This window comes from Bubalus bubalis, chromosome 3 (genome assembly GCF_019923935.1).
Source record: "Bubalus bubalis isolate 160015118507 breed Murrah chromosome 3, NDDB_SH_1, whole genome shotgun sequence".
Classification (NCBI taxonomy): Eukaryota; Metazoa; Chordata; class Mammalia; order Artiodactyla; family Bovidae; genus Bubalus; species Bubalus bubalis.
Genome location: NC_059159.1, coordinates 21341417 through 21356012, shown reverse-complemented (window position 1 = coordinate 21356012; position 14596 = coordinate 21341417). Strand labels below are relative to the sequence as shown.

Here is a 14596-nt window from a genome sequence, read left to right as displayed (position 1 = left end):
TCTTGGATCAGGCTCCTGCCTCCTTCTGTCTCTCCCGGGACCACAGGGGGTCTGGAGCCCAGACTGGCTGTGCATGCATGTGCATGCTCAGTCACTTCAGTCATGTCTGACTCTTTGTGACCCCATGGACTGTAGTCTGCCAAGCTGCTCTGTCCATAGGATTCTCTAGGCAAGAATACTGGAATGCGTTGCCATTCCCTCCTCCAGGAGATCTTCCTGACCCAGGGATGCAACCTGTGTCTCCTGCACTGCAGGCAGATTCTTTACTCACTGAGCCACCTGGGAAGTCCCCAGTCTGGTTGACCACCTCCCAAAGGGTCTTAAGGTTCCCCGACAGGAGAGAGTCACCTTGTAAAAGGCAGATCCTGCCCAGATGATGGACCCAGGCCCTCTGGGCATCCTGCATCCTCAGAAACACCTGCTTGACACAGCAGTCCTCAGGAGCCTTCTTCAGATTAGCCTCAAAGTCTCAGGGCTTTATATTTCTACATACTCAGCTTTTTAAAATCCCTGTTATTACCACCCGAGTTCCCCAGAAACCCATAGAGGCCGGTACAGGCTTTGAATTAAGTGGACCTGAGTTCCAACCCTACGTCTGCCATAGACTGGCTGCGTGACCTTGGGAAAGTTACTCAACCTTTCAGTGCCTTGGTGGCCATAACAGAAAAACAGGCATCAGACAGTGAGTATGTGAGAAGCACCTGACATCCAGGAGCTCCCAGAAGGCGGAAGGTTCCTCTCCCCTCCCTGTTACAATGAGGAAATGCAAGCTTCTTGTTGTTAGATGACCCATCAGAATATTCTTCGGTCCTCCGTCCTGTGCCAACTCATTGCTTTGCCTCCCTCTCTGGTTCCTGCAGCCAGCATGGCACCTGCAGCAGCCAGACAGGAAACAGCTGGTGGCATTCCGGTTTTATTTCCCCCACTAAGTCTTACATTCCCTGAAGACAGGGGCTTTGTCAAATATACCTCTGAATATCTTTCCTGGCAGAGGGCAGCGCTGGCTAACTGCCTGAAAAGTTGTTTCAGAGACACGTTGTCTGCTGGCTTTAACTGAGATGGAATATGTAGCAGAAATTGTATCCAGTGAGGTCACCCCAGCTCCAAATCTCATGGGAAAAGCTGGCATCATTTTATTTTCCTTCATGCAGCCAGCTGCCCATGGAGGGACAGGTGACCCTTAGGTGGGCACACACCCAAGACACCAGTGAATGTCCAGAGCCATGCCTAAGGCAGGAAGGAGCAAAAGAGAAAAAAGTTCATGCACTCATGCAATAAATATTTACTGAGAGGCCCCGCTGAGGACTCAGCTGTGCATGGAGCAGACACCGCCCATGCTGCCACAGGTCTCCCAGGTCAGGCTCCCCTCTGAGGTCTCAGGATGCAGAGCAGCTCATCGAGAACCTCAAGATCATCTTGTCCAATCAGAATCTTCCATGTAAAGATGGGGAGACTGAGACCCAGAGAGGGACAGGGACTCAAGATCATCTTGTCCAATCAGAATCTTCCATGTAAAGATGGGGAGACTGAGACCCAGAGGGGGACAGGGACTCAGAGTCCTCAGTGAGAAAGGTGGGCATGCCCCATGCCTCCTCTGAGAAGGCCAGCCTGAACCCAGGACACACCCAGAGCCCTAATCCCTAGTCCCAAAGCTGCCCTCTCAGCAGCAGAGGGAGGCCTGATGCCTGCTTCCCGAATTGGCTAGAAACTTAGCCCAACCTCCATCCAGGGGCAGGCAGGAGGTGGCTGTCTATGCCTGGAGACAATTTAAGGACTCAGCCTGGCATGCACTCTCCCTGGGAGTGGGCATCTCACTCCAGGGTCAGGCAGGGGACAGAACTTGGCAAATTGCAAGGCCCTCTCTGATAGCCTGTCCCTGAATCCCAGCAGAGCAGGCCAGCAGAGCAGGCAGGGGTACTCCAAGAAGAGAGAAGCAGCCTCCCTCCCCCTAGCTCAGGGTCTGGTCTCTAGAGGAGGCTCACTGGATGAGGGATGGCTGAGCCCCATTCTGCCCTGCACTTTTGCAGATGTGGTTATTTTTGCAAACAAAGAAGACTCTTCTGTGGCTGTTTAGGCCTGAGATCTCTCAAAAGAGACCTGGATATCAGTGATGCAGAAGCAGTAGCCCAGCTACCAGCGTCAACAGTGGGGTGGGAGAGTGTCCCAAAGGAGCCTGCTGAGCCCCAGGATGTCAGGGACTTGGCACCTGGTGCTCGGGGCTTGAACCGCAGCGTGAGAGACCAAGGTTCCTTGTGAGGACAATCTTTCTGACCATATTGGCTGTGTGACACTTGAACAGTTTGCCCCTAGAAGTCAAGAAATGAGTTTCAGACCAGCACACCCTCTAAGAAAGGTGTCGCCGGCTTCTGTCACACCCCCCCCCCCCCCCACACCTCCCGGCATCAAGGGAAAAGCAAGGGTGTGGAATCGGAGAGACAGTCCCAGACCCAGTTTCACTATTCCCTAGCTTGTGGCTTCATGCATGTGACTTAGCTTCCCTGGGCCTCAGTTTCCTCTTCTGAAAACTGCTGCTCAAGTCTGGCCTCAATTTCAAAAGCTTTTGGGAGAGGAAATGAGACACCATCCATTGAATGCCCTGTCCAGAGCCTGGCAGGGTGCAGTGTTAGTTGCTCAGTTGTGTCCGACTCTTTGCCACGGCCTGGACTGTAGCCCGTCAGGCTCCTCTGTCCGTGGAATTCGCCAGGCAAGAATACTGGAGTGGGTAGCCATTCCCTTCTCCAGGGGATCTTCCCAACCCAGGTATCCAACCCGGGTTTCCTTCATTGCAAGCAGATTCTTACCATGGGAGTGTACAGACACTAATAAAATCCCTTTCCTCCCCCACCCCCACCCCCCAGCCCCAGGGAAATCTGGCCTTGAAGTGTGCATTTGGGAGACACATTCTAGATTAAATCCCTCTTAGAAAGAACGGATGCCCCCTTCTTTCCAGCTAGGGTTGCTGGAAGAGGAGTTTCACCCAGTGAGACCCACGGGGTGCCTCTCAGAATGCCTGGCCCTCCCCACAAATGATCTGATTCTCAGTAGAACAGCAGTGCCTCCTATGTGATCTTCCCAGCAGGACAAAGAAACCGGTTCTCCCTCTCCCTTCTCCCTCTCCCCTCAATCCTCTCCTGAGCCCAGTTCAACCAGGGCCCAGAGTTCTCTACTTCCTCATTCCCTGCCCTCTATCAGGGGCTATGGTCTTCTCTGGTAGCTCAGCTGGTAAAGAATTCATCTGCAATGCAGGAGACCCCAGTTTGATTCCTGGGTCAGGAAGATCCCCTGGAGAAGGGATAGGCTACCCACTCCAGTATTCTTGGGCTTCCCTGGTGGCTCAGATGGTAAAGAATCTGCTGTAATGTGGGAGACCTGAGTTTGATCCCTGGGTTGGGAAGATCCCCTGGAGGAGGAGATGGCAACCCAGTCTAGAATTCTTGCCTGGAGAATCCCCATGGACAGGGAAGCCTGGCGGGTTGCAGTCCATGGGGTTGCAAAGAGTCAAACACAACTGAGTGACTAAGCACAAGCACATCAGGGGCTATGGATTCCAGAGGAACAGCCCCAGAGCGGAGGCAGCAAATCAGGTGTGTGTGGATGTCACTGCTCTAATGAGCCCTTAGGTAGAAATTGGGGACGGGGAGCAGGATTTGGATGAAGAAGGGCAGTAAGGGCTGGAGTTGCTTTGGACTTGGAATTAGAGAAATCAGGGAGGGCTTCCTGGAGCTGGTGTCTTTCCCTCTTGGCACTTTCAGTGCCTTGTAGGGAGATGGCATCTTTGGGGGGATGGGGGCCAGGTTTGCAGGGGGACAGAGATGGGAAGTGGCTCAGCCACTCTTGACGTCAGGTGTGCCTGGCTGGAAAAGAGGGGAAATTAGGGAGCATGTGGTGAGAGCTGGAAGCAAGGGGGAAGGTCCTGGCAAATGGCTGTGAAGAACCAGGGCCTGGGATCCCAGAATAAGCCATGAACTTGGAGTCATACAGGTGTGGGGCCAGCCCTGCTACTTACCGTCCAGCCGTGAGGTCACTGGACCAATCATCAGCCTGACCACCTCATTTGTAAGTTTCCCATCTCAACTCTAAGTTCCCTCATCTCTAAGATGGCATAATAAAGCCTGACCACCAGCAGTTGTATTAAATGAGACCCATGAGTGGGTGTGCCTAGCCCAGTGCCAACCATACAGTGGTGAACCAGAGCCGTCTACGCAGTCAGTCATCCAGTAAGTAATTAATCAATGTCTCGATGTGTTTACTTTGTGTTAAGTACACCACACCACTCTAAGGAACCCTGTTTCCTGCTTCCGTGATCACTAAATGGGGTCAGCCAGACAACAAGTCGTCCGATCAGCCTGGCTCGTCCGAAGCGACCCAGACACCCCAAAGAGTGACTGTGCAGGGAAGAGGTCAAAGTCAGGGAGAGATGGCAGCAGGTGGGCCTTGGCCTTTCTCAGAGGCCACCAACAAGAAAAACTGGACATACTACTGAGGGATATTTGCAAAAGGAAAAGCAAGTCTTTATTGCATGGACATGGTACAGACCATGAACTTGTTACACAGTACACCTGTTTCTTGCACCTCCCTCCTCTATCGGAGGCAGGAAAGCTGGAGGGGGCAGGGGAGAGCACGGGAAGCACCCAACTAAGAAACGAAGGACCCCTTGGACCAGACCTTCTGAAAGCAGAGCCTGGAATTTGCTTTTCCGGTCCCTCTGGCCAGCTTTCTGCTCAGCCTGGGGAGGGCAGGGGTGGCAGGGGCATCTCCCCTGCACTGGGCTGTTAGATTTCTCTCTTTCTGGAAGAAACCACCTTCCCGTCCACAGACTCCTCAACGTTGATGCGGACCTTGCCGCCACCGCCACCTCCCAGGGAGGCTGTAGAAAGAAGGGGCAAGTTTGAGAGTGGGAGACGCTCCCTGTACTCCCTCCCAAGGGGGCCAGGGCCTCGGCTGAGCTCTGAGAAGACTGGACAGCACCCCTGAGAATGGCCATCAGCCAATCCTTCCAGAGCTGCCAGGACGACTGGTGCTGAATTACTCATCAAAAAGATAGGCGGGAGCAGTGGCAGGTATGCCTTGCAGTGAGCAAGAATGTCAGAGCTTTTAAGCTGCTCATAAACAGGAAGTAATCATGGGCATCTATCCATAAGTACGGGGCTTCCCAGGTGGCACTAGTGGTAAAGAACCCGCCTGCCAGTGCAGGAGACATAAAAGACATGGGTTTGATTCCTGGGTCGTGAAGATCCCTTGGAGGAGGGTATGGGAACCCACTCCAGTATTCTTGCCTATGGACATGAAGAGCCTGGCTGGCTACAGTCCAGGGTTGCAAAGAGTCATACACGACTGACACGACATAGCATGCTGCTGCTGCTGCTAAGTCGCTTCAGGCGTGTTCGACTCTGTGCGACCCCATGGACTGCAGCCCACCAGGCTCCCCCATCCCTGGGATTCTCCAGGCAAGAACACTGGAGTGGGTTGCCATTTCCCTCTCCAATGCATGAAAGTGAAAGGTGAAAGTGAAGTCGCTCAGTCATGTCCGACTCCTAGCGACCTCATGGACTGCAGCCCACCAGGCTCCTCCATACATGGGATTTTCCAGGCAAGAGCACTGGAGTGGGGTGCCATTGCCTTCTCCACGCATGCATCCAAAAGTCCATGAAGGTGGGGCCTAGGCAGGAGCTATGCCCTGGATAAAGTTTGCTCATCCTGGAAGGTTCTCCATAAGTCTTCAACCCCAACCCTACCAGGGACTGACAGAGGTCCCACTGGAGGAAGAAGTACATATTGGAATGGGCATCCAAGTAGGGTAGATGCTTGGTCTCTTTCTCCTTCCTCCCCATTCCAAGGGTATTTGTGATTTCAACAATTTCTCTCCCCCCTCAACTCAGGAAGAGTTAAGCCTCTTACCTTCTCTGGTACCAATGCCAGCCATCCTGCAAGAGAAAGGGAAGCAGATATAAGCAAAGGACAGAAGCTCAGGTCTGCCTACAGGGAGACAGCTAAGCAGTCTTCTCCACCCCTACCCCCATATCTGACTTCTCTAAAGGCTGGGACATCCTGCAAGCCCTCCAGACCTGCCACCCCCAAGCAGATAGATTCTAATCTTTAATAACATCCATCTATTTCCTGTAGGAAATGGAACCAGCATCAAATCCAAGACTACTAGTCCAATTCTATCATTTACAGAAAGCAGACAGGACCAGAAAGGTGACATGACCTGCCCAAGTTAATAGCCGATGACCAGAACAGAGTCCAGAACCTCTGACTCCACGTTCTGCTCTCTTTTCACTGTACACATGGCTGTGCCCTTGAGATGACTCTCTGCCCTAACCCCTTACTCCCCCTCTGCACCCCAGCCCCTGCCTGGAGTCCTGGCCCTCCAGCAGGCTGCGGTAGGTGGCAATCTCCTGTTCCAGCCGCGTCTTGATGTCCAGCAGCATCTTGTACTCCTGGTTCTGGCACTCCATCTCACTGCGGAGCTCGCTCAGCTGGGCCTCGATGCTGCTGATGAGACCCTGGATCTGCTGCAGCTGCGCAGCATAGCGGCACTCTGTCTCCGCCAGCGTGCTCTCCAGCCCGGCTTTCTAGTGAGGCAGCGGACCAGAGACACCACATCAGGAAGCCATCGAGGGCTTGGGGAGAAAGGCCAAATGGATTGCATGGAACCTCCCCCAGAGGGAGCTTGGGAACTCCAATGCTTAAAGCAGCCATGAAGGGTGGCAGAGGTGGGGAGGGGGAGGCTTGGCAGGAGGAAGAGGGGCATAGCAGGGATCCAGACCATGCTGAGCTGGGACTGCAGCTCAATCTCCAGCCCCTGTATCGTGCGTCTCAGGTCTGTGATCTCCGTCTTGCTGGTCTGGATCATCTCTGTGTTGGAGGCCACCTCCTTATTCAGCTCCTCTGTCTACAGGTCACACACAAGAGAAGTGAGCTCCATGGGCCTCCCAGGGGCTCAGGAAGCTGGGGAGAGGCCCACCAGTCAGACCCACCTTGCTAAAGAACCAGGCCTCGGCATCCCGGCGGTTCTTCTCCGCCATGGCCTCGTACTGCTCCCTCATTTCTGACAGCACGCGGGTCAGGTCCACGCCTGGTGCTGCATCCATCTCCACGTTGACCTGGCCAGCCAGCTGGTTGCTGAACTCCTTCATCTCCTTCAGGGTGGGGAGGGTGGGCATTCAGAGACAGAGGGCGGAAGCCAGAGCTAAGTCTGGGGTCCCACGTGCCAATCTTGGCTCCATCACTAATCACTAACACACCACATGACCTCAGTTCTGCCCCGTATCCACCCTGGCCTCAGTTTCCCATGCCACATGAAGAGGTTTGATCGCACAGGCCTCTCAGCTCTGAGGGTCTCTCCTCCTCTCTAGTCTCTGGTCCTGCCAAGGGAGGACCTCAGACAGTAGGGCCCTTCTATGAGCTCATGAAACAGATCAAGACAGCAGTGCCCTCTGGCCACCTGGCCTGGCGATGCATCAGAGAAGATAAGGAGTCTGGGTCACCAGTGATCCTTCCCTCCATGGGGACCTCTGTATTGGCGGGTGCATATTTGAATCTCTCAGCCCTTCAGCCAACTAAAAAGAGTCCCCAGTGGCCCCACTCTGCCTCCCACCAGCCCCAGCCCCTGCCTGATCCTCACCTCCTCGTGGTTCTTCTTCAGGTAGGCCAGCTCCTCATTCAGGCTCTCGATCTGCATCTCCAGGTCAGTCTTGGTCAGGGTCAGCTCATCCAGCACCCTGCGCAGGCCGTTGATGTCAGCCTCCACGCTTTGGCGCAGGGCCATCTCGTTCTCATGCCTGGAAAGGAAGAGGAAACCCAAGTGAGGAGGGCCGAGCGGTCTGGACCACTTGAGCTGGGGGACAATGCGGAAGGAGCGTACTTGAGTCTGAAGTCGTCTGCAGCCAGCCTGGCATTGTCAATCTCCAGAATGACCTGGGAATTTTTGATGGCAGCCGCCAGGATCTGCAGGACACAGGAAGCTGGTGTCAAGAGGGCCCCTCCCTCTTCCCTGTTGCTCTCCCTGCCCTGCACCTCACATGGGACCCCTTACTGACCATCTCCCCTCTGATACCAGCAACAGTAGGCGGTAGGGTCCCCAGGCAGAATCCAGCCATCCCATGCCACCCTCCTGGTCTCTGGGATAGGAAAGACCAAGGAGCCGGGGTGGCAGGGAATGCCCTGTGGGAACTGCCTGGCCAGGAGCAGGGTGACTTCTAGGGGTGCTCCACCAGCCTCTCCTGTGGACAACTCATGGTCGCTGGCCTCCTGCACACTTTAACACAGCCATGCATCTATAGAACATTCCAGTCAGCGGGAACCTTGAGGGCAGCTGCGGAAACTGGTGCAAGTGAGTGAAGGGTGAGTGAGGAGCTGGCAGAGTCCATGCCCAGTCCCAGGTCTCCTAAGGCTTTTGCCACCCAAGACATTCAGAGGGTGAGGCAGGCGGTCCTGGCGTTCAGGACTCCTAGGACCAGAGTTTCATCTCTGCACCCTTATTCTTGCAAAAGGAGCAAAGGAGAACTCTAGACAGAGCCCCACATGTGTGAGCACTGCTCCCATCTCAGCCCCTACTGGTCCAGACCAGATTCGCAGGATCCCCAGAACTGCCAGGCTGAGCAAAGTGTGCCCCCACCCACATCTGGAACGCATACCCCCCACTTGCCAAGGTTACACATCATTGCCTGGGCAGAAAAGGATTTCCCCCAGAGCAGCTGGTACCAGCTACCTGTTCCCCTCTCCCTAACCCCAGAGTCCTTACCTTGTCCCGGAGTTCATCGATGGTCTTGAAGTAGGGGCTGTAGTCACGCTCCGGGCTGGTCGGGCTCTGCCTCTGGTACCAGTCTCGGATCTTCACCTCCAGGTCGGCATTGGCCTCCTCCAGGGCACGCACCTTCTCCAGGTAGGAGGCCAGGCGGTCGTTGAGATTCTGCATGGTGATCTTCTCATTGCCGGAGAGGAGACCGCCATCTCCACTGCTGAAGTCACCGAAGCCACTGCCAAAACCCCCACCAAAGCCCCCTCCGAAGCCACCCCCATAACCACTACCGGCCCCTCCACCAAAGCCACCCCCATAGCTCCCCGCTGACCCCGAGGAGACAAACCTGGCAGAAGAAGCTGAGATAGTGCGGCTCCCACCACCCCCATAGAGACTCCCCCCACCAAAGCCTCCTCCCCCAGCCAGAAGGGAACCCCCCCGAGTAGAGCCACCCCCAAAAGTGGAGGAAGAAGTCTGCAAAAACGTGGTGGCCATGACCAAGCAGCAGTGCTGAGCTCTCAGCAGCACGAGAGAAGCTGGCAGGAGGCGCTGGCCGGACTGAAACCTGAGGGCTGCGCCTGTCACCCCCAGCCCCCGGGCTCCTTATATACCCCTCCCAGGGGGGTGTGGGATTGCGTCTCCTCCCCCAAAGGGAAGCCAACTCCTTCTGCGTTCCTGACAAACACAGCTGCCTGCACACCTCAACGTGGCTGGTGTGGGGTTTTTTCTTTTCTTCCTTTTTTTTTTTTTTAAATGCAACAAAGGAGATGATTCAGAATGAATGGTGTTTTGCCCCAGGCCATGATTTTAACACTTGGATTACAGGCTCATCTCTACACTCCAAGAGAAAACACGGAATGTAGGAACCTCGCATCACGTCTGCCAGGCCTCCGTCTGCCCTGTTAGTGGCTCAGGCCAACTCCTCCCTCACCTGTCCTTCTCTGCTGCTTCCAGGCCGGGACCCTCACCCCCAGGCAGCTGGCTCCTGGCTCGCAGTTTGGGAGTTCACTTCGCAGGGCTGCTCCATGTGGTCCCTTTCACAGATCTGTGTCTAAGCCTGCCAGGCTCTGGGGATTGGTGGGCAAGGTGCATGGAAGAAGGCAGGGGCCGTGGGCATAAACTGAGGATGGGGGAGGGAGCCTGAGTCTGGTACCAGCTGAGGTGACCAGAGGGGCCAGCATCTGTCACTTCCCTGACCCTACAAATGGACTCTTCTCCTCCACCCTTCTCCTCCCCCATCCACAGACCCCTCCTACTTCTCCAGCTCCCCCCAGCCCTCTGTCCCTCTGCAGTGGCATTCCCACAAAAGCCAGCCAGCTCAGGGCTGACAAGGGGCTGATTGATAATCCCACCACCTGCCAACTACATGTCACTGAACCTTTACTTGCTCCTGGGACGAGTTGGGGCAAACCTCTGTAGATAAGATGGGAGCAAGTTCCAGAAAGCCCCTGCCTTCGCCAGCAAGAGGCATGTCGCTGCACAGCGGGCCCAGATTAACCCTGTTTGTCCTGTGAAGCGCCGCGGAGCTGGGGAGGGGCTCGACCCAGAGGGCTGTACATGCCTGAGCACTGCTGGGAGGGCGGGGATGGGGAAGCCTGGCAGGCGGACTGGAAGGCCCCTCCGAGATCTAGAAGGTCAACGCACCACCTCAAAGAGCAGGCTGCTGAAGCCGGAGAGGGGAGTCCAGCACTCAGGAGAGCCCTCTGGTCTGCCACCAGCTCGGGGCCCTGGTGTGCGCGGAGACCTGTGGTAGTGCCACTGGAAGGGTGGCCTGGCCCTCTGGCCTTGGCTCTGGGGTTTAGAGACAGCCAGGGGTGGAGAAGTGGGCCAGATCAGGCTAGAGCACCAGGAGGAGAATTCCTGGCCCAGAGCTGCAGCATCATGAAGCAGACGGCGGTCTGGAACCCCTCAAACCCAGGTTCAAGCCCGGCTCTATCCGTCACTGCTTGGGAACCTTGGACTTGGAAACTTTCAAGTCTAAGTTTCCTTCTGGCAACAGATCCTCTCAACTCCAACTAACGGAGAAGCCCTGAAGCCCAAGAGCCTCCATCCTGTGCCCCCATCTTCTGAGGGGCTGGATAGGGGCATGCACGTCCAATACTTAGGACTCCCAAGTACCCCTCACCTGGGGGGACATTTTTTTTTTTTTTTTTTTTGCCCTTGGGCATTAGATCTGTGAGTGAGCGTCTCACTCTTCCATAAACATCACCTATGGGGCAATGCAGATCATTGTCATCATTGCTCTAATAACAGTAATTACATGCTTCCACTGCACACTTGATAATTTACAAAGCACTTCTACACCCATGCCTCCTCTAATCCTTATGACTCAGAAGATATTCCCTGCCCCATTTCAGAAGGAATGAAAATGGGACTCAGAGAGGGGAAGCCATTTGTACAAGATGGCATAGCTAGTAAGGGGGCATCAACAGGACTCAGTGGACCCTCTGACACTCCAATCAAACAGGGGACAGGAAAAGAAGGTACTCCCCTCTTCTGCCAGACCCCAGAATCCTGCACCTGGGCTGGGCTGATGGAGGGGGATATTGTCCTGGTGGGGACGGAGAGGGGTCTCCTCCCTCAGCATCATACTGAGCCCGCTGCTGAGTGCTCTGCCCGGACAGTGTGGTATTGTCTTGTGGGTGAGAGGATATTGTCTTTTCCTCTGAAAGAAAAATAATCAAACTCAGATCAGCCATAGCTCATTAAAGCCTCTGCAGACATGATGGCCCCAGCAATTACCACGGGAACAATTACATGCCATCACCCTGGGGTGAGGGAGGGCTGGACCCCAGCCACGTTCTCTCTGCACCCTGACTCACCTCCAGCAGCCCCTCAAGGGGGCTTTCCCCACACACTCTCAGGCTCAGGCAGAGTGGAGCTGCCCCGGTCACAAATCCCTGGTTTCGGTCCAAATGGTTCCTATGAGCTCAAGGTCTGGGCAGCCAGGACCTCCTCATTAGCGCCAAGAGGGGATGGCTGGGCAAGGGTGGAGATCAAGCTCCATTTGGCTCCAGCGCAGACTGCAGCCCCGGGCCCTGGAGGCTGTGCCAGTTTCTGTCCTTGGCCCACTCCAGACAGACAGGTGGTCCCCAGAACCAGCTTTCCCTCCTCGGAATGGGACAGGGCAGCCCAGTGGAAAGAGCCTGGGCTGGACTCCACCTGGGTGTGACTAAATAGCTCTGAGCCAGGTTCACAACTTAAAATTGGGTCATTTTCCCACTTACATGAGGTACAGGGAAGAGTCAAAATCATAATGGTGTTGCCAAGGGTGGGGAGGGAGAATGGAGCATTACTGTTTAATAGGTATAAAGTCTCATTTTTACAAGATGGAAAGAGTTATGAGGATGGAGGGTGGTAATGGTTGTACAACAATGTGAGAGTGTTTAATGCCACAGAACTGTACACTGAGAAATGGGTGAGATGGTGAAGTTCGTTATGAGTATTTTGCAACAATAAAAAAAAAGGGGAGGGAAAAAACCCACTCACCCCTTTAACACCGGCCCCAGCTACTGGTCCACAGTGAGCATTCGAGGCACGGGGAGTGGGGGGGGTCTTCATGGATGTTAGAATCCTCCCTTGCCTCCTCCGGTCCCCAGGGAGATTCTCGGGACAGAGAGTGCATGCCCTGAGGCCTGGAGAATTCCTCATTTCTCTTTTATTAGTTATGTGGCTGTGGGTAATCAAGCCTCCTCACTCCAAGCCTCAGTCTACAGGTCGGAAAAATGGAAATAACTCCTGTCCAATCTGACTCACGATAGAGTGAGATGACGGACCGGAAATGCTCGCACACTGAAGTGATTGTGATGACCAACAGGCTGGGAAGACCCTCCCCTCCCCCAGATCCCCTCCACCTTCCTCCCTCTCCCTCTCCTCTACCCCAGCTGCTTCTCTCAGCACAGTACCCGTAGTTTCAGCTCCCAGACTGAGATGGGAAAGTGCCCCCCACCCCACCCCCCAACACACAAAGGAAGGCTTTATTCCTGTCACCCAGACCTGAGACCCAGTCACCAGCCCCACCTGCGTGGGCCCAGACCCCGCCCCACAGCCACATTCCTGGAGCCTCTGGGGCATAGGGGAGGGTTTCAGCTCTGACAACAGAGGCTTTCATGAACAGGGGACAAATATCTCCGGGCAGTCCCAGCCTCGGGGTGCAGCCAGGCCTCTAGTCTCTAGCTCCGAGGCCTCCACAGTGAGGTGGGAGGAGGGGACCGTAGGTGCCGATGTCCAGGATGTCGAGAGCGGAAAAGCTGAGGAGGTGGCAGAAGGGGCTCCTGTCCCCTGGCTGCTGCAGGGGAGGTGGGAAGTGCTGGTCTGGGGTCACCAGTCTGTGATTTGAAGCAAGCTAATGAGTCCCCAAGTCCCATGGGAAATGGTGAGAAAAGCACCTCCTTCCAGATGAACACCCAGTGTGGCGGGGTCCGAGATCTCCTCAGGGCAGTGCTGGGCACAAGCAGCAGCAAGAGTCACTGTGTCCAGAGGAGAGTTTCTGCTTCACTTGGCCCCTCCCTCACAGGGTTGGCCTGCTATTACAGACAGACCCAAGGGCCTGAATAGACCCGCTAAGCTTGAACCTCTTGGCTGGGGAAAGTGGGACTCATTTACCTTTAATTGGCCTCGGTTCTTGGCAGCTGAGCTATAAACCACAGGAGCAGGACCATACCCACCCAAGGGCATTGTTGTACCAGGAAGCTGGTACGTGCGTTCCCTTGTGGGCCCAGGACCGGCCCCAGGCAAGCCAGTTTGGAGGTCTGTATGGGAGGTCCGGGTCACAGCTGGGTCCTATTCCAGGCTCCGGGCCCAGGTATGGGCCGGTGGCCATAAGAGGTTCATACGGGCTGCCAGGGGATGGACGGTGTCTGTACACGTGCACGTACACGCCTTGGTGGGGCAGCCTCTCCAGCCTGGCTCTGAGCTGACGCCTGCCCTCTGACCCAGAGTCCCAGTTTGTTTCTCCTTGAGTGTCAGGAGGAACTGCCTCAGGGGATCCCAGTCCTAGGCCTTCACACAGAGCAAGACTGGAATGTATTGAGGAAATGGCACAGGGATTATCATCCTAGGAATCAGGGGTACGGGTTGGCACCTGGGTTAAGAATCAGGAAATGTGGATTCTGGTCCTAGCTCTGCCATTGGTTGTTGTGTGGCCTTGGTCAAGTTATTTAACCTCTCTGAGCCTGCTTCCTGCTCTATATAGGATATAACTTGCTAAGCCGTTTCAGTCATGTCTGACTCTTTGCAACCCTATGGACTTTGATTAAATGGCACTTAGCAGGTGCTCAGTAAACATTAATTACAGATAAACACACACCAACCCTTGGGGGCAGTTCAGTGGGAAAAAAAAAAACAATAAATCTGGAAGAAAAAACCACAGTTTCAAATCCCACCCTTGCCTTGCATTAGAGCAGTATAGATACGCAATAAACATACAAGTCCAACTCTGTGACCCCATGGACTATAGCCCTCCAGGCTCCTCTGTGCATAGAATTCTTCAGGCAAGAAAACTGCAGTAGGTAGCCATCCCCTTCTCCAGGGGATCTTCCCAACCCAGGGATCAAACTTGGGTCTCCTTCATTGCAGGAGGAATCTTTACCATCTGAGTCACCAAGGAAGCCCTATCCTTCCATAAAATGGTAGCAATGCTTATTTCACAAGCTTGTTTTAGGGAACTGGTGAGATAAGTGAAGACCTCTGGAAAGTGGAATTATGGTAATAGCTACACTTTGTGATAGCCCTCCCTTCCCTTTCCTGGGACATGGTGGATTCTGGTTCAAATGAAACCAAGACAATAAAATCTAAACAGTGCCAAAGCCGGGCCCACCTCCATGGACTGAAATAAAAAACCCAACATCCATC

At 54.6% G+C, this 14596-nt stretch overlaps 1 protein-coding gene across 1 annotated transcript; it reads right to left on the bottom strand.

Moving 5' to 3' along the window:
- Positions 1-4487: 4487 nt before the first annotated feature.
- KRT15 (keratin 15) lies at positions 4488-9380 on the bottom strand. Its single transcript, XM_006041493.4, has 8 exons — positions 8747-9380; positions 7868-7950; positions 7628-7784; positions 6981-7142; positions 6770-6895; positions 6355-6575; positions 5899-5924; positions 4488-4867 (listed from the first exon to the last, which is right to left on the bottom strand). Exons 1-8 carry the CDS (start codon positions 9236-9238, stop codon positions 4773-4775), a joined length of 1362 nt encoding a protein of 453 aa, XP_006041555.2. The 5' UTR covers positions 9239-9380; the 3' UTR covers positions 4488-4772.
- Between the last annotated feature and the right edge of the window lie 5216 nt (positions 9381-14596).

Coding starts and splice junctions, on each gene's coding strand:
- KRT15 (XM_006041493.4), bottom strand. CDS start 9,238: ATGGCCACCACGTTTTTGCAGACTTCTTCCTCCACTTTTGGGGGTGGC. Junction 7,951..8,746: donor TCGATGAACTCCGGGACAAG/GTAAGGACTCTG, acceptor TGTGTCCTGCAG/ATCCTGGCGGCTGCCATCAA. Junction 7,785..7,867: donor GCAGACGACTTCAGACTCAA/GTACGCTCCTTC, acceptor CTTCCTTTCCAG/GCATGAGAACGAGATGGCCC.